The sequence below is a fragment of the Argopecten irradians genome, chromosome 8 (genome assembly GCF_041381155.1).
Source record: "Argopecten irradians isolate NY chromosome 8, Ai_NY, whole genome shotgun sequence".
Taxonomy (NCBI): domain Eukaryota; kingdom Metazoa; phylum Mollusca; class Bivalvia; order Pectinida; family Pectinidae; genus Argopecten; species Argopecten irradians.
The window spans coordinates 12,576,707-12,601,438 of NC_091141.1; the positions used below are offsets into that span (position 1 = coordinate 12,576,707).

A 24,732-nucleotide genomic window follows, 5' to 3' on the forward strand; every position below is an offset into this window, starting at 1 on the left:
AAGAGATTTTCACACGTTGTGTATCGTGTATTTGCGCATATCCATGCAAAATATAAATTTGCTCCAAGGTGGCGACCAAATCCATTTCAAGCCTTTTCTAACCTAAAGATGATGAATTTCTAGCAAAATTTGGCGAGAAGAGGAAAATCATCAATTTGATGACGTCATAGGTGGAGCACATCGTGTACATGTTTTGATGAATGGCAAGTATGAGAGTATTTATTGTTGTGGTATTGATGTGGATCAGAGTAAATATTTTTCGGCCTGTAAAATTAAGGCCAAATACTGGTCTTATCATATCTACTCCTTTCATTTCAAATTCTCATTTAAAGGAAACAGTGTAACATAGACTACAGAAGGAATTTTGCTTTTTTTTGGTGTTGTTACCTCATATAAGGCGTTCAATAGACGTACTCATATGTTATTGTTGTTTTTAATAAACTTTAATTTATGTATCGGAAATATAGTGGGCCTTTAAGATCAGATATGAAATACAACAAATGGGGATATTGTACTAGGATGTTGAGTTTATCTTTCTGCGTTATTGTTCCATTTCTAAATAGTATCATTCGAACATCCACAACCTACATAGCTGATAAACGGATCCCAGTTAATTCGATATAAGACTCCTATAGTGTGACCTGCTGAAAGGAGGTCAAGAGGTTGTGGTTTGAATAAGAATCAACAATAGTTCTGCATAGCCTCTAGAGTCATGTTCCAACGACACTGTCTTTTTTTCTGTATAAATATACTTCCGTTTCATATTTAAGAGTAGGTAAGTGTTTCGTTAGCTAGGTGGACAGTGTCATTGTTCGATATTCTACTACAGGTCGTACCACCAAGACAACGCTCCAATGTAACCCTGGTTGTCATGTGAATGACTACTATGACGGCCTTGTAGGTAGGGTGTTAGAAATGTACCTACTGCCCCATTTCATGATCGGAAAAAGACGAGTAAAGGAGGGTTATCAATTTGGGTCGTATTAAGACCACTCAGTGATATGCAAATATTTAGCATGAAGATACCTTAGGGTCAACTGCATATTGTATACTGTATGATATTCATAACATTCTATTTTTTCTGTGCTCATGGTAATTTAAAAATGCTACACTGCTGACATTCACTATAAAAAACCAGAAGACAAATGAGTATTTATCGTCTGTTATAAAAGTTACTTACTTTACAATACCGCCATTGAAAAGTTAGAACTTCAGCCCTATTCTCAGACAGACTTTTTACTCAAGTCTATGATTTACTTAGACTTGAGTTAAAACTAGAACTAAAAGTTTTATGGTGCTGGGCCCTGATTTTGTTTCATGATAAACATATTAAAAACAATTGATTGCGTCCCGAAAAAAATCCATAGCAATATATCTTATATGGAATGAAGTACTGATTGCATTTATACAAAAATAAATTATTTTATAGATACTTTTGTGTTAGTTAGACACATATAAACACGATTTAACGTCAATTGTTGTTCAAATGATGAGTATCCTTTATGCTCTGTCGACGGTAAAGCATCCTAAAGAGGTCAAATATCAAATGGTGACAGTTGATGTTTTCATTGTTTGTCCTGCTAAATTAAATGTTAGAGTTATAGATAAAAAACAGTATTTTGCGGTGTTTACCAATATATCACGAGTTAGCGCAATTCAGAAAGAATGAATAAATCAAGATGGTCTTGGTGACCCAGATATGTATTCGTTTTATTGAATCAGTAAAACTTAGGTGATTTTGTTGATGACGTTCATTTTTAATGAATTCATAGCGTAGTTTTAAATTGATGTTTAGCATTGTATGTGGATATTGACGTGATTTACTTAAGATTATAACATCTTAGGGTCACATGGGCTTGTTGACGGTTTTACATTAGGTCATATACGATTAATAATTTGGTCTATCAAACATCTTCTGGGTTTTCCATGTTTACAACAGTTCTTTAAATCATCTAAGTAATGATGTCATTATTTTCTAACTTAATCATGGCATGAAAGACATTTTGTTTGCAAACTGTATGAATCTGCGCAGCGGATTCTCACAAAAGTTTGCAAACATTCCTTATTTTTCATGCAACATAGTAATATAAAATATGGTTAAGTGAACGATTCCATTGACTTTACCATGGATTATTCTTTCCAGCCAATACGAAACATCGATGTATTTATTGTGACGTCACGACAACGTCTGAATTTAGCGCCATTCTCAGATGTTTTCTTCATATACAATTTGTTTGTAGGTATGACAAAACACAACAGGCGAAACAGAAAGCCGGATTTAGTATCGAAACAAAGAAAAAAGAATTACTTCAGTTTTTTTATTTAATACAAGCAACACTTATACTGCAAGTAGGATGTTTGAATTGTGTCAGTTTCCCCATTGCATGATCGTAAAAGTCTAGGACCTTAATCTCCACGTGGCTATCTAGATCAAAATATATTGGATTTCGACTCATACCAAATAAATGTTATAGATAAGGTTTCTTTCCAAAGAACATGGCAAACTGGTTCTTTTCAAAGAAACACACTCCTAAGCTGGGCTTTCTTACACTGAATGTTAAATACATGACTTAATTACCCTGCTACCTCGGGTCAAAGAAGATATTTGTCCATTATATCAGTACCTAGTGTCGTTGTCGGTGCTTCTTCTGTGGGTATTCCGATTTCCCTCCACTATTTAATCATTTAAATCTGGCACGTCCTTACATGACCGCGGTGGCCGAGTGGTTAAGATGTCCCGACATATTACCACAAGCCCTCCACCTCTGGGATGCGGGTTCGAATCCCATGTGGGGCAGTTGCCAGGTACTGTCCGCTGACCGGTGGTTTTTCTCCGGGTACTCCGGCTTTCCTCCACCAACAAACCTGGCACGTCCTTACATGACCCTGGCTGTTAATAGGACGCAAAACTAAACAAACAAACCTTACATGACCCTGCCTGTTAATAGAACGTAAAACTAAAACCATAGATATATATTACTAAACTCCTGAACCTATCAATGTACTTTCTGCATTATCACTGTCATTAATAACCTAGCACTAGGATACGGAATTTGAGCTTTCCTACACATATACACTTGTCCTCCACCTCTGAATAGCGTGTCCAAAACTGCAAAGAACATTTGTCAGGTTCTCATGGAAGTCGGTGATTTTTCCTTTCCTCCTCCGTTTCTTACAACAGTTACGCCTTTAAAACACCCAGTGCGTTAATACGACATAATACAGACTCAAAACGATCCGCTAGATCTTTGTCATTGGCACCAGAATGAAGTGGTTTTTACACTAAATATTCGTATTAACTATTAGAATGTCGAACCAATCCAATATCCCTAGAACGTTTTACCTAGCACAAAGTTTCGGTGTCTAAACGCATGACACGTCCTCCAAAACCGACCTTGATCTTTAATAGGAAGTAGATAAAAGTAAACAAATAAGCCACTAGACATTGTTGTTTATTATAAGAACTCTTGTACTTGTTATAAGACTGCAAATCCATATCTCCTACTACCAATTTCTATACCACTTTTTTGTTCATTCATTATAAAAACCACGATAACGCCGTTGTTATATTCCTCTAATCCTTTATTGCTGTCAACCAATTTGTGATATTTTCCACCCTGTACATACACAATATTCCATCGCCATTTCGTCAAGTAAACAATACCTACTAGTGAAGTGTACTCCAATAAAATTGGAAAATGCTACAAGACTTTCGTGCGCAATTCTGATGTCTGCTTTGCATATTTGATTCATCATAGGCTTATCTTCATGATGAAATGTTTATAGGATGATGTCAGACATTTAATTTTATGTCATTTATTTGGATACATATTCCATATTTGCATATTAAAGTTATCTGCCCTTGCGGATAGGTATTGATTGTGACGTCATTTGTTATAGATGCTAACGTCATATTTTCAGAGAAAATCAAAACCTATACAAAAGGGAGATAAATGTAACATACAAAACGGAAATCTGTCCGAGCTAACAGCGTAACAAGTTACTATTATCAAAGCAACACGAGATGAAACTGCTAGGTGAAGAAGCTGTTGTCTCTACAATATGTAATTACAGTTTGTCACAAGAAATAAAAACGATGTAAAATTTCATGTCTTTCATCTGCTGTTTCATCTAAGATAATGTTTGTTTACTTCATATATAATATGACTGAAGGAAAGGGCTTAAAGGGCGCAGCCAAATGTTTTAATATGAATCATGCACGGCATAGGAAGAGCGAAGATCTACTTGTTTGCTTTATTTTCTATTTCATGTAGAAGACATATTTAGAAAAAAGGACGCACTTTAAGCTATAGAAGTATATGTTATAATTGTCAACATAAACTCAAAGAAATGAACTCAAAGATTCGGATTTCTCTGTGTCCTTTCAAGGCCTGGAGTGCCGGGTATGCGAATCCTATGATTCCACGCCATTTGTTGACGTTATGTGACGTCATTATTCCTTGTGTTCATCTTCGCCTTGGTTGATATTTTGACTGCATTCTATAACTTTTCATTTTCAAAGTGTTATCATTATTATTTAGAAAATAATAAAAAGTGTTTCGTTACTCCTGTTATACATTTGCATTAGTTAAATATATATTTACTGGGGAGAGCAGTACCGGAGCAACGCACAACCTCTCCATATGTATGAAAAAATGGCGGCCGCAAACTGAAGCTGGCAGTGTGTAGGCTTGAATTTTGAAGATTGTTATTTTTCTTATATTTTCGTGTATCTGTTACCTTAAAAGTGCTTCGCACTTTGTGCAGGCACAAAGGGCTGCGCCCTTATAATATTAATAAACAATTTTCAAGCAAAAAAAAAAAAAAAAAAAGAATAAAATAATGTAAAAGCTGCGAACCTTCGGGAATCAAAATTATTTAATGCAAATGTCCTCTTTGATTTTGATGAATGTAGATTCCATCATAAAATACAATCTCGATCCTTAAGCCGGTTATTTCATAATAGTTTACTTACTTAATGATATTAACATTAATATAATCATGTGTTACAATGTTAAACTTGTGACTTCACAATTTTAGCCTAGGCACATTGATAATGAAATGTAACCAAAAGAGTGACAAACGAAAAAAAAATGTAAAAAGACAGAATTTATTATAAATTCGTTACAAGCAATTAACAAAGAATCACTTTGAAAGCCATATATTGACATTATGATACATGACTGTTCAGCAAACGTCTGTTAAAAATATATTTTTATTCTTTAAGCAGCAGTGACATGATAAAAGTTTCAACAAGCACAAACAATTTGCAAGTTATCGATAAATTATATGGTGGATACTGTCCTATATAACTTATTCATATTATTTTGTTAATTTTGGTTCACTTTCATTTTGGATAACGCTTCTTAGTACCCAAATAGTAAGAATCAAACACAATTGAAAGAAACCCTTAATTATTTCATTATCATCATATGACATCGGTTTCAGTGATATATTTTAACAGGCATTTAACAATCGACAGGGAATCAAATATTTTGGATATGTTTGAGACCCCTAACTCTACCCTTGAACTCTATTCGTAGAACCCATCGGATTATCTGAATTCATCATTAATGAGGTCCTGATGCCAGAACTCATTGCATTAGGATTCTGTGCATTGGAACTCATTGGATTAAAATTCTGTGTAGTCATCCTATTTTGGTTGCTCGTCATTGGGCCATTGAATTGGTTTTGACTGGCACCAGGTGGCGCGGCTGCCCCTTGTCTACTTTGTTGTAATAGTAACTCCCTCCTCTGTTGTAGCATCTGGAGATGGCGTTCTCTTATCTGTTCTTGTTCTCTTCTTAAGATTGGCTTCCTTAATATGAAGGCGTCGTATCCAGTCTTGTTAAAATACATATTAAATTCTTTGTCGAAGTATAGCGGTATATTGACTCTTAAAGCATAGGAATTAACACCGGATGGGTCGTCCTGTCCACGGAATCGAGTTAGAATAGGATATTCCAAAAACGAATTCTGGTCTAGTTTGTTTCTAATATCAATGTGTTCTCGTGCATATTTATCCGTATACTGAAACACAAAAGGACACATTTACTGCATTGTTCAATATACATAGGTAAATCATGATAGCAGTTTTTTTTATCTTTATTTATATATATAAATAAGTATAAAAAGAGATTGATAATTTCACAAAAGTTATTAGCTTACCGTTAATAATACACTTATCATCACCCTCTGAACAATTTGATTAAAATAAATTAATTAATAAGTTAATTTTCATAACGTGGGTTGTCTAATATTTCCCTCCGTGACTCTAATTACCGCGCTTGTAGTGACTTTCACTACAATAGACGGTAGAAAAATAACGAAATGAATCTTCGCTGTTAACATAGACTTATCAGGGAGTCTTTGCATTTTGTTGTAACCTCATCTTATGTCATCGATATAAAATTTCTTGTTATTAATGTTTTCAAGAAACGTTTAAGTTTTGTTTCGGACATGTAGTGGCACTTTAAAGTCCAATTGGTATATAAATGGAATGGTTATATGATGATATAAAACATGGTTTTACATTATATCTTTGTTTTTTTGTTCATTCTTATACCAAATGATATTCATAGTTTTACATTTACGGAAATTGTATAAAAGTCTTCGTATAGATTATGATGTTACCGCTCAGTTCAGCTTTTCAGAATGGGTTATATACCTTATTGGGTAAAAATTATCCAAATTTGCACATATATTATATGCAATTATGCAAAGTATATTATTACCACCGTCATTATTGATAAATTGATTAGAGTGGATACCGTTTTGCTAAGAGAAAAGGAGTCACGAATTAACTTAGAAAATACAGATAACGTTCTCCAGACGTACATGTACATGTATACATGAACACAATATAATAACTTACATCAGTTCGAACAATCTCGCTTCTGCTGAATCTGGTTGATGCCTGGTTTCTGCAATGAAATATGAAATTATTTCAAAACTTGTTTTAAATTTATGAAAAGACACTGAAGTTAAATACATTGTACAAGGAGTTGCTATTTTTCATTTTTTTTATTCCAGAGAATTTTTCCCAAACTTATACCGTCACCTATGCAAATGGCATTATTAGCATTGCCTATTCTACGAAATGAACATACAAACTGGTTTATTATATTTGGTTTTGTTCGAGTAACATTACAGACAAATACTAACACTGACTAAACTTTCTCGTCATACAAATGACGTCCTAAAATACATTCAAATGATTCTATTAATACGTCTGACTTGTGTAAAATAATATGTTTACCTTGTTCTGAATTCCGCATGTTTTATATCATAACGTGTGTCGTCAACAATGTCTTGGAAATCACTCATTTTGTCAGTTTTGATTTGAGGTACGAATCCCGGGTACTCCGTTTTCGCCGATACTGCCTTATTGGTGTCATTTATGTTAGAGGTCAGGTTTCTCAAACTGTGATAAACAACGCAAGAAACTAGAAATAAGCATATCACATGACAATTAGCATTTTTCTCGATTTCTTTTGGGTTTATGAAGTTATAGACTAAAAAACAGAAGGGCTTTATCTCCACCCGTTTTTGTCCATGACTTCATAAACCAAAAAATAAATTGAAAATTATGTTTATAATTCAATTAGAATAACTCAATGTTGTTCTAATTTGGCATTGGTTTTGACTCACAATTACAATACAACAAATTCACTTATGACACATTGATATCTTAGCAAATAGTTTAGTTTAGCCACGGGCATGTGCACACTAAAAAGATAATCTGACAACGTGTCTAGGTACTAATATACATGTAGTATAGCGTTGGCAACTCAGTCCTACACAATCTTACGGCACACTACTTGATTAAAAAGCACATTTATTCCAACTAATATGTTACAAATTATGCACGACCGTATTTCGGAAATGTTTATCTTTCATTATCGTATCATTCATTGCCAACACTTATACACAACTGAGAAAAAAATCCGAGCCTTCTAGCTATCCTAATCCGAAATCTCGTAATCGAACGGAGGTTAAAGGTCATATATGGTTAACAAATGATGTGTGGGCGTTGGGGTCGAATTTTTTGCGACGGAATCTGTGAGAAATCGACAACTCAGAAATGGATCTCGATGTAAAACTATATTAGATGTAGACGATTTTGATGTGTTGTTTTTCAATGAGAGTGGATATTAATGTACTATTTTATATTTACACATGTTTGGTTTTATTAGTCATCCTATTAATAGCCACATGTATAGTCCCATATTGCACTCATACTGTCAATGTTTTACGTTGCGAATGTAACATGCGGTGTCTGTCGGGTTTGTTATCCTCAAGATGGTTGGTACATATGTAATAGGTTTACACTCTCAACATTTTAAAAACTTAAAGTATGTGTAGGCTGTGTGAAAATATACCCTGACACAGTGAATGTACATTAATCAAAGTTCACATCCATGTTGTGTGTTTTTTGTAGTTTACATACTATTTCAATAAATTGATTTTTGCTTTGAAAATAGGCTTTCCAGTTATTTATCATAAATAAAATTTGAAACTGCAATGCAAGAAAAAAAACAAAAAACAAAAACATTACACAACTACATTATTTTTTGTACTTGATCGATACTGTTTTGTGCATTTATGAAACCTTGTACCTGTCCTCAAACAATATATATATTAACAGATCTATGCAAAGTATACTTTCTAATAAATGTTTCTGATCGTACTGTCTGTTCACGGAATATTTTTCTGACATAACCGCCGTAGATCATGTCTAATGTAATAATAATAGCAAAATTTGAAGTGTAAGTCATATGCACCGCGAGATCAATATTATTATGCATTTGGACTAGGCCTAACACAGGTACTCGACACATTATTGCTACGCCGCTTGAGGCGTAGCAGCTAGAATCGGATGCAAACGTCAACTTGCAGGATAGCCAGCAAGAACGCTTGAATCAGATGGATGTTCGGTGTGTTACAAGCACTCCCTGTTGAAGTAATATTAAAACGAATTACGGAAACAGACTTTAATCTGTCCGGATTCGGACGCCATCCTCCTGATAAAGCATGGTCACATGTGCGCTTGCATCCGGTAATTAGATTTCGGTGTTGAACAAGCATTCATGGCAAAAGTATTCTGAATAAAGATTTTCTAGAAATTAAAAGGGCATTTTAATTAAATCTGGTTCCATTTACAGATGGAACAAATATATCTGTAGTAGTATACCATGTTCGAGACATTACTTTTATATTTCTTATTTAATTTAGATCACCATTGAAAAACATAAAATCCTATTATTATTAAGTTCAATACTTTTCTTTGCCTTTTCTCTGAGCGGAATGCAAACGGACTCTAGCATAAAACCCTATTTTTTAATTTGCCTTTTCTTGAGGAAGCAAAAGTATTATTAAAAACTGTTCGTCTAACAGGTACTAGACCTGGCTACCTTACACTAACACAAGCTCACAAATTATAAAATGGCTTTCAACAGAACAATTAAAATTGCTAAACAATATCATCATATCATTGTTAAATTTCCATATTCTGTCCAATTAAAGGGTTTTTGGGAAGCTAATACTTGTTAGTATTATCTTCGATACCACACACACACTGTACGCTTGGAAATTTCTGTGGCTTAACACTACGTAGTGGACAATGTATCGTCTGCTTGACAGTAAACTAGGACCACTATAATGATAACAACTTTATGATATGATTATGACTATGTATGCAGTTTGGTATATCAGTAGTAAATATTAAAACTTGCCTGCATGGTATTGATGTCGAGATAACCCTCCGTGACATCATTTGTCATTTTGTAACCATATGACCTTTCAACCCCGTATGCTAATGCGATTTTGGACCAGGATAGCTAGTAGTTTGGAAAATTGGAAGAATTCGACGATGTTTTCTTGGATTTCTCCAGTTTTGATTAAGTGTTGGCATTGAATGATACGCCTAATGAAAGATAAATATTTCCGAAATATTGTTGTGTATAATTTGTAACATGTTAGTTGGAATAAATGTGCTTTTAAATCGCTGTATGTATGTATAATGTAATGATATTTGACATACAGTTTTATCGGTCTATGATAACCTCAAACTTCTAACCAATAGAAATGATTATAACAAATGAAATCAAAAAATTCTCTGATCTATGTTACATTTTTTTTTCTCAAAAATCTAATATATACTTACACTGCCCCCGGTGGAGTCATATAATAAAGCACACCATGTCTATCTAACAAAGGCAAAAGTTTTGTGCCAAGGATGGCTTTGAATTTCTGGAAGTCCTGTATTTCAGCAATTCTAGCTGCATGCATAATTTCCCGAATTGATCTTTTCACTGTGTTCTCCCAACTGGCACGATGCCATGCCCTTTCGGCAAGGGCAAGTAATCGTGGAAAGAGTAGCTGGAACAGATCTGCTTCAGTACGGATTTTTCGGGTTGAAATGAAGGCTTGTATACCTGTGGAAAAGCGCATATGTAAAGATGTTAAAACAAAAAGAATTATTTTAAAGCTTTGAGGTATTTTGTCTAACAATTTAACCGACAACATTAAGAATAATTATATTTCCTATTCTACAAAATGCATATATCATATTATTGTGTTTCGAAAGTTTGAGAAAAGGCAAAAGCGATATCAAACATTAGATTTTATGGAACCGATGTCATGTCAACTTACTATTGTGTATGTAGATATTAGGAAGATAAGACGTAATACTGATCAAAGGGAAATATGAATTTGGGAAGTATATCTAATGGGAAAGCGTGAAGGTTTCCGACAACACCACACATCCAGTTTCAACAGCGGATCAACTATCCCAGTACAGCAGCATGACGTCATTCGATTATTGATGACGATAACAATTTATTACGTGATAACAAGATATACAACTACAAGATACCGGGAGGTCATATTTCACTTGCGGAATGTGGATTATCTAACCAACACCCAACATATTTATACAACGACGTATCGTGGTAGAATATCAATGTTGTTCATTTATTAGGTTTAAAATATTTGCTTTGAAAGTCTGCAATGGCGCCAAAAGCCAAATATTCTAACTAACACCAAATTAAGAGTACTGAAAGTAAGATATATGGATTGTACTGAACTGTTTAATATCATTTGTCTTTCTTCAACTTCTGAGTAATAATAAAGACTTAATTTACGAATGAAGAATGACGATCAAATGACAGAAATTTCGTGATACCTGCCAAAAGGTATGAACGGAAACCCAGAGTATAACAGTTTAGTTACGTAGTCTCACCTAAGGGTCCCGGTGCGTTGACATCTTCAAGACAGACTGGTGGGTGGAATCCTTGTTTGTGTACATATCCATCAGGATTGGTTTGGACGAAACACTCGTACCTAGAGCAACACATAGCCTCCGGCCACATGCTGAATACGTGCTGCACTGGAACAGGTGTCCTGCCAAACATCATTTCACCAGGGACATACGGATTGGGCTCCTGCTTCACAGAAAAGTCTAGGACGTCCAGCAAGGATATAATTGCCTGAAACACAACACAGAAGGTATAAACACATAAGGGGATTGCAGTGTACTATTGATAAGACAACTGTAAAATTGTTTAAACTATGTACATTTAACTTTTGATAACAATTTTTGCACAAGTCAAATAATTCTACAACCACTATTTCTTCAATTATCAAAACGCCAATACTACTTTTAGACCAAGCCCTTAATCAGCATTGTTTTTATAATACCATATGTTCTCCATCAATTAAATAATGATTATCCTTAAATGTGAAAAGGATATATAATATTGTTTAAAACGGAGGTTTCGAGATCCCATCACAATGGGATAAAAGTACGATTTACCGTCGAGTAGTCCCACCTTCCGGTGATTATGACGTCATCTTTCGAACTGATTTTTGTAAAGTCAGTGTAGCCGGAAGGTGGGACTTAACGACGCTAAAACGTACTTTACTCACGTCGATTTCGGATCTGGAAATGTCTATATTAAGTTTCCACGTGATCTAGATATCAAAGTACCCAGACATCCATCGCACGTGGCATTCAAACTTGCAATCATTATATGTATTTGTGGACGGCATGGATTATCCCCTGTCCTAACGTAACACAAAAAAACCGTTCCGTGACCTGATGTTGAGATTTATTTTATTATTGTATTTCGCATTAACATTACCTGGTACCCGTTTCTTTGAAACATCTTCATCTTCGTTTCCCGATCGTAGTCTGTGATGTTGGTAGCATTAACCCCTTTCACTTGCAGTCTGTTGTTGGCCATAACTCTCGGGTCTCTATGCGTAACAGACACTTTAAATTGACTTGGGTACCATTTTGATTTATCAAAAGGCATCAACCAGTCTGGGCAGTTAGCATTAGTATTACTCTGGCATCTTGTGGGAAAGGCTGTGAATTGATTATCAAAGGCGTTCAACGTTATGCCATTATCTACGGCAACCTGGGCTAGCATTCTGGTGAAGGCGAGCTTTGTTTGTACATATGGATGTTCTTTGGCCATGTTTGGATTTCTACGAGCAGTGCATTTTGCCATCCACGCTTCAATGTCCGTATCCTCCCCGCCCACACTGAACGTCTTCAGAGGGTAGCCAGCCGCTTCATGGTAGGATCTTATAGTCGTTACTATTGTTCTGATGAATTTCTCGGTTTCCGCTGCACATGGGTCTACTTTACCCATCCTATAAAGATTTGGTTTAAAATGAGATTCTGCATCCAGTGCTGGTAAACTCCAGTCCATGGACTTATCATTGGTTGCTTTGCTATACGCCCGCATGGCTATTTCTGAGGCTCTCATGTTACTATCAAAACTCCACATCGGGATAATTTCAATGTGAAGTAATTTTGCTGTAGCAAGGATGTCTTTATATTCTGCAGCAGAATAGTATCCGGAGCCGACTCCTTGACCGCTAGGTTCAGATCCCAATTGGGAAAACAAACAACTATCTTCATTTTCGTCATGACACCTCCTTGAGCCCACCTGAAATGAATATAAAAGTATTGCTGTTACTTAAGTACGTATCCTGACGCATTGTTACTGCAAACTATTTATTTGATTTGATCCTCACTAGGTCAATTATTACACATTTTCATATTACAGACGTATCTTCTCTTGCGGTTATGTACTGATTTTGATTCCATGTGTGTGCGAGCGTAACTTCATATTTTTCAGTGCAAACAATGTGTGTTTCCGTGACAAAATAATGACGTCACAATGGATTCCTATTCACAAGGGAGGTAATTCTGTAATATGCAAAACGGAGCATATAGGAGGTATACTGGGCGGATCAAATCAAATCAATCCCAACCCTTCCCTTTAGCTGAAGTCTCTTTCGATTGCTTTAGGAGAAGTGGGGTGTTATTTGGGGAATGATTTGATGAACACGGATCCAACATTGGTTTGTTCTAATTCACTGCATGCGAAAATTTTGTCAAATTATATTGATAAACATAGGATGAAAACCAAACTCTAATTTACGCTGTGTATATTGATAATGAACAGTTTTTTAACATAATTCCAATTAATTGCATTGATTCAGGAATATTTCCAATCAAAAATATTAGAATTAGATTATACAACATTTCTATACATAATGACTGTACTTACGAGATGGAAGCCAGGTATACTATCAATCTCCAGCCTTACAGCATAATCATTGGCAAGCATCAGTTGTAATTTGTTCAGTTTGACCAAGGCCATTGCTTGGAGAAGCAACTTTATCGTGGATACTTTCACAAAGTTGGAGGCGACGTCAAGAAGAAGTCCTCGATATTCAAATCTCGGCGAGTCTTTCATTATCAACTGTGGTACCTCGATAAACGATTGTCCATTCTGGCCCGTCTTTATTGACATGACATTCTGTAATGATTGGAACCCATTGAATATTCCATGGGATGTCCTGCCCGTGATCTTGGCGTAGGTATGGTCAGCACTCACAGTTAGAGTATACCATTCGTCCGGGTTTTCCGTGCCAGGAGGGGGGTTCTCATCGTCGATTACAACTACCTTCTGTTGTGGGGCGTTAGGAGAAAAGGGAATTTGTTGTATACCTAGCTTACCTTTACAAAAAAAATCAAAATGGCTTGTTATTCTTTTGAAAGATATGTAAATATTCTTATATGGGTATAGGAAATGGTTTACCGAATCGTGTAATTATGAAAAAAGTATTGTCATACCAATTGTTCTGCCACAATATTTATCTTTAACAAATAACACTACGTTTCCTAGCCGCCACTAAAATAACGATTTAGTTTTCGCTGGAAAATTTTTAGTGCCTATATCTGAAATTTTACAACAGGTGCAAAGTCTTTATAGCAATTCACCACTGAGTCGGATTAAATTTGACTTCACAAGGAAATGTGGTCAAATATGGCTTTGTAGGGATTCAGTTGAAGAGAAGGATCCCGAATGGTAAAGAGAGACCCCGAGTGGTAAAGAGGGACTCTGAGTGGTAAAGAGGGATAGCAAGTGATCAAGAGGGATTCCGAGTGGTAAAGAGGGATTCCGAGTGGTAAAGAGGGACCCCGAGTAGTAAAGAGGGATTCCAAGCGGTAAAGAGTGACCCCGAGTGGTAAAGAGGGAATCCAAGTGGTAAAGAGGGACCCCGGGTGGTAAAGAGGGATTTCGAGTGGTAAAGAGTGACCCCGAGTGGTAAGAGGGAATTCGAGTGGTAAAGAGGGACCCCGAGCGGAAAAGAGGGATCACTAGTAGTCAGTGATAAATTATTCACTGATGAATAGTACCTGTCAAATGGTATATGCGATCCTTGAACCAACGATCTACATATGGTAGACGGCTTGTGATAGAATGACAAAACAAACTAACGCTCAGTTAATTTACTGTTAGACAGTCTATTTATGTCTTTGCATACTGTGGTATTGCTATCTGGTTCAAATAATACTATCATTAATCAGAATAAATCTACGCGAATGTTTTAACATTGAGAGAAAAATAAACTTACTTGCGAAGTAATCCATTATCATGGGCACGTTTTGGAAAGAAGGGTTGTCTGTAATTTTATGGTAGATTCTCCATGTATTGTCAATTGTAATCTTCTTTCCATTGAATGCGTCACTTTTCTGCTTAGGTGTTGGGATGATGTCCCCTGGTGCAAGAGTCGGGTAGGTTTGATTCACCAGCAACATATAGCTCCTTACTGGTGACACCGGCAGCACCGGGTCCATTGGCGGGTCTCGTGTGTACTGAAAGATGTTCTCAAACGGACTGACAAAATAACGATAATCACTTGTAGTTGGTATAACTGCTGAATGTGTTCTGTCAGCGAGGTACATGTTCGGATAGACATCGTATACACCACTAATGGACAATGCTGCCAGGAATGTTATCCGCCTTTCTTGTCCTGCGCCGATCGCTGTGAACTTAGCCGGATCAGGGGTGAACTTGTACATACATCCTTTAACGTGTGACAACCGGAAGCCTCCACGCCACGTAGGAAGATATTGGCCTGAGGTTAAGTTAAATCTTTCAAACTCAATGAGGTTTTCATGGCAGATATAAAGACTCCATTGCCCTGCCGCAGTGATTGGCATGGCTCCGGTGTTAGTTAAAGTAATGGAGGCATAGTAGGAACCTGTAGGATTGTGGTTTATTAGTTCATATCTCGCCTTCAAACTATTTGCTATATTTGCCACATTCGCTGATGTTGTACCTGAAATATTCAAAAAAATATGATGGATAAAAAACTTCAGTTGTCTACTTAAACAATGTTATAACATTAGTTCATCTCATGATATGTTTTGGAGATAAGCCAAAAAATGTACAATATGTGGGAGAGAGAACTGTATTGAGGCCCGTCAGTGCTGAGATATGTTCTCTCTCCCACATATTATACATTTTGATGCTTATCTCTAACTTAAAACATAGCAAATCTTTGTGTTAATAAAGTACACTTTTATTTCAAATATATGCCAGTTTTTTCGCCTTTGTCTATGAGCTAAGGTAACTCTACCAATGTGCATTCAACCATGACAAATCCGATATAGACGATGGCAGCATAGAATTACCTTAGCCTGTGTTATATGTGATGAATAGCATGCTTTTGGATAGGACAACTATGTGTAAATTCATTTTCACCATACCCGCCAACAGTGATGGAGGAATATTACTTTCTCAATTTAAGCGATATATTAAGGTGGCTTTTGCGACTTTTATTGCTAAAAGGCCATTTATTTCTAATGTCTGATGTGGTAAAGAAATGACACTAGACTTGCAATTTGGGCGTTTGTTTGAAAGCGTCTAGCTAAAATGAACTCATATTACAGTGATTTTCAGGCCAGTTCAAAACAGTCGGTGCCCCAAAAACTGTCATTGAATTTAGAGGATTTAAAATTACGACTTCTCTAGGGACAAATTCGGATTTATTTATACCATGTGCAATTTCATTCAACAAGCCAATGGGATTTAGGAGAAATTCTGAAATATTGTTGAAACAACACCAAAGTAAGTGTAAAACTACAGTGCAGATGATTTGGAAATTTAAAATCAAAAGTAGCGTACAAATACAAAAAAAGGTTTCAGAAAGCAGAAATTGGAATAAATGTTATAAATAAGTGTTAAATGGGAAAATCATTATAAGGAGGAAAACTCTATTTGGGATATAAACAGAAAATCTGTGTATGTATTTAATTCCGTATCAGTAAACGATTAAATTCTCTTCATATTCATTGTGTGGGATTTTTATTCGTAATTTGGATTGAAAAATAGTGGAATATTCCAGCATACTGCATACTTCCAACCTCTCACAAAGGAAAAGTGTGGTCAATAAATGTCTTGCTACCACAGATGACTCCACAATAAACCCCTTTCACTGCTAATCAGGATTACTTAACCATGAAAGGGACTGAATCCCCCATTCATGACCAATCAGGATTATTACATAATTATGAAAGGGGCTGGACATGTCTGCAGTCAACAATGGTAACAAATGCTCTAAGAGAGGGGAGATAATTATTACTCACCTTGTTCTAATGATTAGATTAATCAATATGCCAACTAACCAATGCTGACAAGATTTTAAAAAATACAATGTAAAGCGAAAATCACATTTATTTAAACGTACATCAAAAAGCTTCAATCAATTTTTATATGATAGCAACTTTGTCTTGTAAGGAAAAGTTTAAACTCCTCACGAACCTTTATATCAACAAATGATGCATTGGTTTTATTATATATGCATTTTATCAATTGAAAGCACAGATGAAATTAACTTGAAATAAAATTAAGTACATTTAAAGTTTCCGTCAATATCTTTTTTCATTTACTTATTTTTCTTGCAATCGCTGAACAGAGCATGATAATAATCCAATTGTTTCATACTGTACATATCTCCTAAAAACATTTTGATGCGGCATTTTGCAGAATCAAAGATTTTATCTCTTCACATGGCAAATCTGCTTGTGCTCCTTACGATGAACAGTGACAAACTGATTTACTGCATACTTCCAACCTCTCACAAAGGAAAAGTGTGGCCAATAAATCTATTGCTACCATAGTTGAGTCCACACGTAAAACCCCTTTCATGGCCAATTAGGATTACATGGCCATGAAAAGAGCTGAATCCAGCCATTTCATTGTCAATCAGGATTATTACATGACCATGAAAGGGGCTGGATATGTGTGCAGTCAACCATGGTAACAAAGCTGTTAAGATAGGGGAGATTATCATTAGTCTGTTCTAATGATTAGGTCAGTCAATAGACCAACTAACCAATGCTGACAAGATTTTTAAAAAGACAATGCAACAAAGAAATCACACTTATTTAAATAAACATCAAAAAGCTTCAAATACTTATTGCTTCAATTAATTTATTAGCTGAATATCAACTTTAAAGCATTGTAAGGAAAAGTTTTAACTCATCAGGAACCTTTGCACAACAAATGACCCTTTGGATTTATATCGATGGAATTGATTTTAAATACAATTTACTTACATTAAAGTTTCAGACAATTTCTTTTGTTCATTTACTACTTCTTTTTCTTGCAATTGTTGAATAGAGGTTGATAATAATCCAATTGTTTCATACTGTACATGTCCCCAAATTTCACATAATCAAAGTTTTTATCTCCACACATGACAAAATTCTTGTGCTCCTTACTATGTATGATGACAAACTGATGTATTAACATTGAGGAAAGAACCTCTAGTACCGAAAAGTACTCACATGCGTAACATTTACAGGTAAATCAAACAGATTTGGAGAGTATGGGATGGAAAGGTGTGAATTTTTCAATCAACCTGTCTTATTGTTCGCGGTTAAAAAGCATGCAGTCAGTCAGTTATTGTATGATTTCTCGTCACTCGGGACTTATTACCCCTTTGCTTCGCTCGGGTGTAATAAATCCCTTATTACTCGAAAGACATGCAAACCTTTACAGGTTGTGTGTTGTTAGTTAATATAATTATGGGATTATGCCCGGAGACATATACTGACCCGTATTGTGTAATTCTTCCATATGACTACGAATAATACAAAAAAATATGCTAGATAAAAAAAAACTATTCCCAAACATGAAAAAAACCGCTGATGTTATTAGATTCCGTATAGGAGAAACGCCGAAAACTGCAGGTTAGTCAAGATAATGCGAGGCCCGAAGGGCCAAGCATTGTTCATTATCTTGACTAATCTACAGCTACAGGTAAGGCATTCAACCACCTTTGTCACAACATCTCAAAACAATTGTATAATGTCTATTCTGGTCATGCATGCATTGCATGAATTTTTCATGAAATTCTATACCAATGTTTTAACCAGAGAATTTTGTTGTGAGTTTGAATTCTCTTCATTCTGAGTGGAGCTGTACAAGAGGCAACATGGCAGACAGTGCAGATCAGATCTTTATGAAGTCAAACTATACAAAATGATTATTAACTATCCATTAAGGAAGTTTATTTTATGATAAGTTAATTTAACTGCTGTTTATGTAAAAAGCAAACAATTCACTTGGATATAACTTCTCGGAAATTTACAAGGTAATGAGGATTACCATGAAAAGGAAATAATTTTGAATATACCGCTCTACGTTATGAAATGAAGCAATAACAACAGTTAAAGAATATGATTGGTCCTTTTAAAAACCACAACATCAAGATTGAGTGAATTCTAAAGGAAGCTGAATTGGAATTAAATGAAAACGGCAAAGTGATAAAAAGAAACTAAAGCTTAATTTTTCGAATTTGTTCAGCAGGCTTTGTGTGAATCTTGGATAAGGAATCACAAAATCAATCACTGAAAGTGTTCAATTTCGGGAAACGTGGATTTATGTGTTATTTGTATCAAAACAGTGAAATTATTGGGACAAGAAATTTAATGAAAGCATTAAATTTTCAAAGAAAGAAAGTGCATGTTTCTACTAAAAATCAAAACATCATTTTAGGAATGCCTGTGCTGTCAAAATACATGTACTAAACAGATTGGATTTTCAATACAAGGAGTATTTTTTAGCCTTGTGGTTGACATAATTGAATTTAAGCCGATGTCTACGAATCAATGTATTAAATACAAAATATGTAATAATATGTATTATTGAATTCTTGTATTACATTAATATTGAATTTAATTTGATTTATTTGTTATTTATCTGTCTTTTCACAATGCTGCACGTAGTTTTGCTCACTACCTTTCACTGTACATTAGTTTACCTGTAGCTGTAGATTAGTTGAAACTAATCTACAGCTACAGGTAAACTAATGTACAGTGAAAGGTGTATTTACAAGTACTTGAACAATAGTCCAACTAAAGCACGGGTGACAACAAAAAATGACATCATAGCCATGTCTTAATTAAGGATAAACTTTAATAGAAAAATAATCACACAATGTATATAATTTACCACCAGAATGTGTAACCGATGATATTGTGTGTGTATTTAAAAATGTAGCAATACTATTTTAGTCTTATAATTCAATTTTATTTCTAAGGCTTTTCCTACAATTCAGATATGTTATGATCATATCACATTTGATTCAAACATCTTCTAAATGTGTAAAGAATAGGACCTTTAAGTCACCAAAAGGGTTTTATCACAACAAGCCCAAGCGTTTTTCAATTGTTTTTAATGAGAAGTTACAGTATGAAAAAGCTGTATAAGCAAATGTATTTGATAATCTGGTATGTAGCATGTGGGAGTGATCACGCTAGTTTTACATCCATGGCGTCATGTTCATTTTCATTATCTAAAACGAATGTTCGAATTTTAAAACCAACCGAATATCATATAGTATATTCCTTTAAATTGACATTTATATGTTATAATTAAGATAATACTAAAGCGTTCGAATCAATGGGAATATTTTCTCAATTTTATGAATTTTTATATGGATGTTTCACAACGTATAATTGTTTCATATAAGATTTCTTTCCCTCAGATATTTCAAAAATTAAAAAAAAATGTTCCCAAATCATTGTTCTAATATAAAAATGCAGTCTTAAATTAAATTAAATAAGATAAATCCTCAAGTCTATTTGCATTTGTAATAGAAATGAATTTTCGGATTAATATGTATTTTAAACACATACATTTTATTCATTTACCATTCAGATTTAAAGATTCCCATCATTTGCTATATAATCGCATTGATGTGTGAAATTAACACACAAAAAATGCATTTAAAATATTTCATTTTGATTTTGGTGCATGTACAATTAGTACTTAATTCCGTATAGGGCAAAGTGCCATGGACATTTTTCGGGACGCAATTAATCAATATTTTCATCGCGAATTTAAAATGAGAAGCTCAAACTTTTCAATGGTAGTAATGGTGCAAAGTACGTAACTTTTGTAATTGAAGAAAAATACTTAATCGTCTGGTCCTGTTTTTGATAGCGAACAAATATCATTTGTCGGCGATGGAGCATCTTTAAGATGGGCACGACTTCATTTTATCATCCTGACGTACTTTAAACTAAGAACATAATCCATAAAAACACTCATTAAGTTTTTGATCTAAATAAATGGACGTTTTAATGTATTTCTTGCCGTCATTAACAGTGGGGATAGGAGAGGTTACGAGCAAATGGTTCAAAGATCATCGTTGTCACATACAGTCGTTGGGGAAATGACCTTTTCCCTAAGATAAATAAGTCGTTTTGTATATCATTATATTAGCTCAGTACACGTTTAATTAAGGCTATGAAGTTAGCCCATAATCATCATTTTCAAAATATTTGTAATACTCTTTTCAGACATTTAGGTGGTAACATTGAGCAGGTGCTGTCTTAAACAACAAAGTTATTATATATCAATCAATATTTTGTCAGTTTCGAGATACTAAAACGTTAATTGTTACATACCGGTACGTCATATTTTAACGTGATATTTTGAACCAAAGTCATTCCTCCCGCTTCAAATGCTCCCCTCCCCCACAAAAAATACTATAACGCAAATGTTATTTACAACACTAAAACAATATTACAAATTGTCTTAAGGGTATCACTAGTATTTATAGCGGGATTTTACGTAGTGGTCTTACCGTTTGTACGATAGTATACAGGTAAAGTAACTTTAAATGAGCGACCTGATTTATTGTAGGAGTCGGAGTGTCTACCTAATTCAGCTTTATTTATTCAAGTTATCAAGTCCTAGGTATATCAACAGTGCGAACAGGTTGTGAAAAGACTCGTACCACAACATAAAAGTGTTTTCCTCTCCATTATGCTAATGAAAACAGTATCTATGCTAATCATTATATTCCGTAGATAAAACTAATATTAAAAAAAATTAAGTTATACATGTTAGATTAGATTATATAGAGATTTTTTGAAGCAAACTGATAAATAGATTTTATGCATGCATAATTATTTATCATTATATCTTGGCTTTTTAACAAGTCAAATAAAATATTTTCAGATTCTAAAAAATCCAGTATTTATCCAAATGTCAGTTTCAGATAATATTTGAATAACATTTTATTACTGGAAAATAAAGTAAAGCTGCCATAAAATATAATTAGTACCTCATATTGTATTTGTCGAAAAATAAAGAGGAATAAACGTATATAATTTAGGTCAATTATTGTTTTGCATTGCTTAACATGTTGTGATTAATGATAAAAGTTGATAAATCAGACAAGAATACGACCAAGCATTTGACCGTAAAGGGCATTGATGCCAATAATAGTCTAATGCAAATCTTATTGCACACTCTGATGTCAATTATATTAAAAAATTATTTCCATTATACATATGGTATGTTAATAATCACTTCGAAATTGCTTCATAATAATCTTAAAAGTATAATTTAGAATATAAGAAAAAAAATAGTTTTAAATTGCTAAAACATAGATTTTGATTATATGAACATTAATAATAATAATTTTGTAAATGATCGTTATATTTATGCATGTTAATATTAAAAGAAAATGGTTGTCTTGTTGTGATATTCATCCGCGATGTATATAAATTAATCTTAATGATGTAAACATTTTCAAAAACAAATATTATCGATTTGTGATCTGAAATTATGCATTGAAAAAAAAATCAATTCAATCAATATTTTTGCAAAATTTAGAATTATTCAAATTTTCAATTTTAATCCAACTGTTACATCAAAGATGCTTAATAGTTGTTTCTGAAGTGAATTATAGTTATTAGTTATGTTTAATTTATGACACTAGGGGATGGATAAGAAAACGCAAAGAATTTAATGGTTATTGCACTACTGGAAGATAATATAATGTAATTAAAACTATTACATAATCAACTTACATATTAGAGAGAGCAGGAGGAGTATCACTGGTCCACAGGGCTGTAAATCCCCCATGATGTAAAGGAGGTGTGGAATGATCTATTCAACATATTCCGAACTTATATATACACCTTCTCGCGCTCACGTGGTAGAGCGTGACCTCGAGGTCAGGTAGCACGTAAAGACAGTGAAAGCGTTACCTAACAGACGGTAAATATCAAAAACAGTTTACGTCTTTCTTAAATTCATTAGGAAATAATACGTCATTCAAATCGAGGCGTACCAAGTAGTGTCTACCGAACTCATTTACTTTTGTTGGTTTCGACTTTTTACTTTATTTTTTTCCATTGTATATTCCTGGAAATAATTATAAAGTAGGCCTAGATACTGACAGCAACTGGGAATTTGAAGTGCAAACAATGTTAAGCAGTAATCAAGACACATTAAGTATTTTCCATGGAAATTGCTTCTGTGACATTAAGTCAACCCTCTCGTATATTTACTACACTTTTGAAATATTTATGATGTTATTTATTTTTACATTACATTAAAAGAAATCCTGGATTAACCTAGATAGAAAACTCCCCTCCTAATATTTTAATATTTTATGGTTTCCTAAAACATCCCCAGAGTGTAATTGTATTTATTACATTTTTCGCAGTGAAATATAAGGTTTTATTGTGAAAATATAAGTGATATTTTCACTCGCTTTTGACCTATCGGAATGCAGCATGATAGTGAAAATATTATTTTGATTGTTACGTCATTACTTTATGCGCGAAAATGACGTTATATACGTGTAGAAATATCAAGTTATGCTCACAAAAATGTCACGTAATAACCGCAAGGGTAAATAACTCTCCAAAATACTTTGGCGCAAAAACCTTTGGCTGAACTAGTAGTGATGGTCTTCTGTAAATGGAAACGAGAAAACAAATGTAATCGATAGAATATTCCTTGTTTCTTGATGAATAAAAGTAATATTTTAGGAGGTGGAAACTTTGATTTATTTCCACTTGTGCGAACGTGAGGTGGAGACTTTGATTTATTTCCACTTGTGCAAAGGTGAGGTGAAAACTTTTGATATTTTTCAATCGTGCTTCGCACCTCACTCGATGGAATATAACTGTATTTATCAAGAAACAAGATATATCCTGTATGTAAAACTGTTAAGTCTTTCCGAGACAACGCATTATTCAAGTCGTCTTGGAGATAATTAATGTCACACATCTGTGTTTGAAATATTTTTACTGCGATTTCGCTTTGCGATTTTGAATATTGTACGAGAAATGTAATAATTACCATTCAATACACACTCTATATATCACCCAAGTTCAGCTAAAGGAATGTATCCATGTCTCTTATTCAATATTACGCTATTAGAAAGTCAGGCTTAAAATAATTTAGCATGTAAAAGATGTAATGATATTCCAGTATTTTCCACTTGGTTTTTTAAGTTTTGTTTTGTTTGTTTTTATCATTTCAAGATATTTATTTCATTTTTCGTTTTCTGTTTTGTTTGAGTGAGGAAAACGTGCCTTGGCCAAACTGATATTATATCTTTGATGGTTTTTAGTACCGGGGATAACTTTTACGTACTGAACTTCCATTCAAACAAAAATGCACCATAATCGGACGTGCTTCTAGTGCGACAATCATTACATTGTCTACTGATTTTAAAAGTTGAAGGGAAAAAGAGAAACGTGTTTGCACTAAAGTTCATTTTCCAGTTCAAAGAATAAATATAATAACATGGTACAATGTCGTCATGCGTATGCTCAACCTGCGGTAAACCTAACCGCCTGCATATGCATCATGCACTTCTAAAGAATAAACAACAATGACGCGAATTCCTTTGATCATTTGCACAGATCAACATAAATTACAAGACATACATTAAGGAGGCAATGGTGTTGAAGAAGATATGCTTTTGACTTGTTGAATGCTATCTTCTTATGAAATCGGGTATGGTTATTTGGTTGTTAATTTTACTGTACATCCTTTTAACCGCCAGGTTCATTTAAGGACGGCGTTACCTGTGTGTTATGTG

At 34.3% G+C, this 24,732-nt stretch overlaps 1 protein-coding gene across 1 annotated transcript; it reads right to left on the reverse strand.

Annotated features, from left to right (window-relative positions):
* Nucleotides 1-5,091: 5,091 nt before the first annotated feature.
* LOC138329404 (putative beta-hexosaminidase) lies at nt 5,092-22,790 on the reverse strand. The gene is made up of 9 exons (XM_069276368.1): nt 22,703-22,790; nt 14,941-15,648; nt 13,587-14,038; nt 12,144-12,959; nt 11,243-11,489; nt 10,166-10,436; nt 7,259-7,423; nt 6,875-6,923; nt 5,092-6,030 (listed from the first exon to the last, which is right to left on the reverse strand). Exons 1-9 carry the CDS (start codon nt 22,755-22,757, stop codon nt 5,521-5,523), a joined length of 3,273 nt encoding a protein of 1,090 aa, XP_069132469.1. The 5' UTR covers nt 22,758-22,790; the 3' UTR covers nt 5,092-5,520.
* Between the last annotated feature and the right edge of the window lie 1,942 nt (nt 22,791-24,732).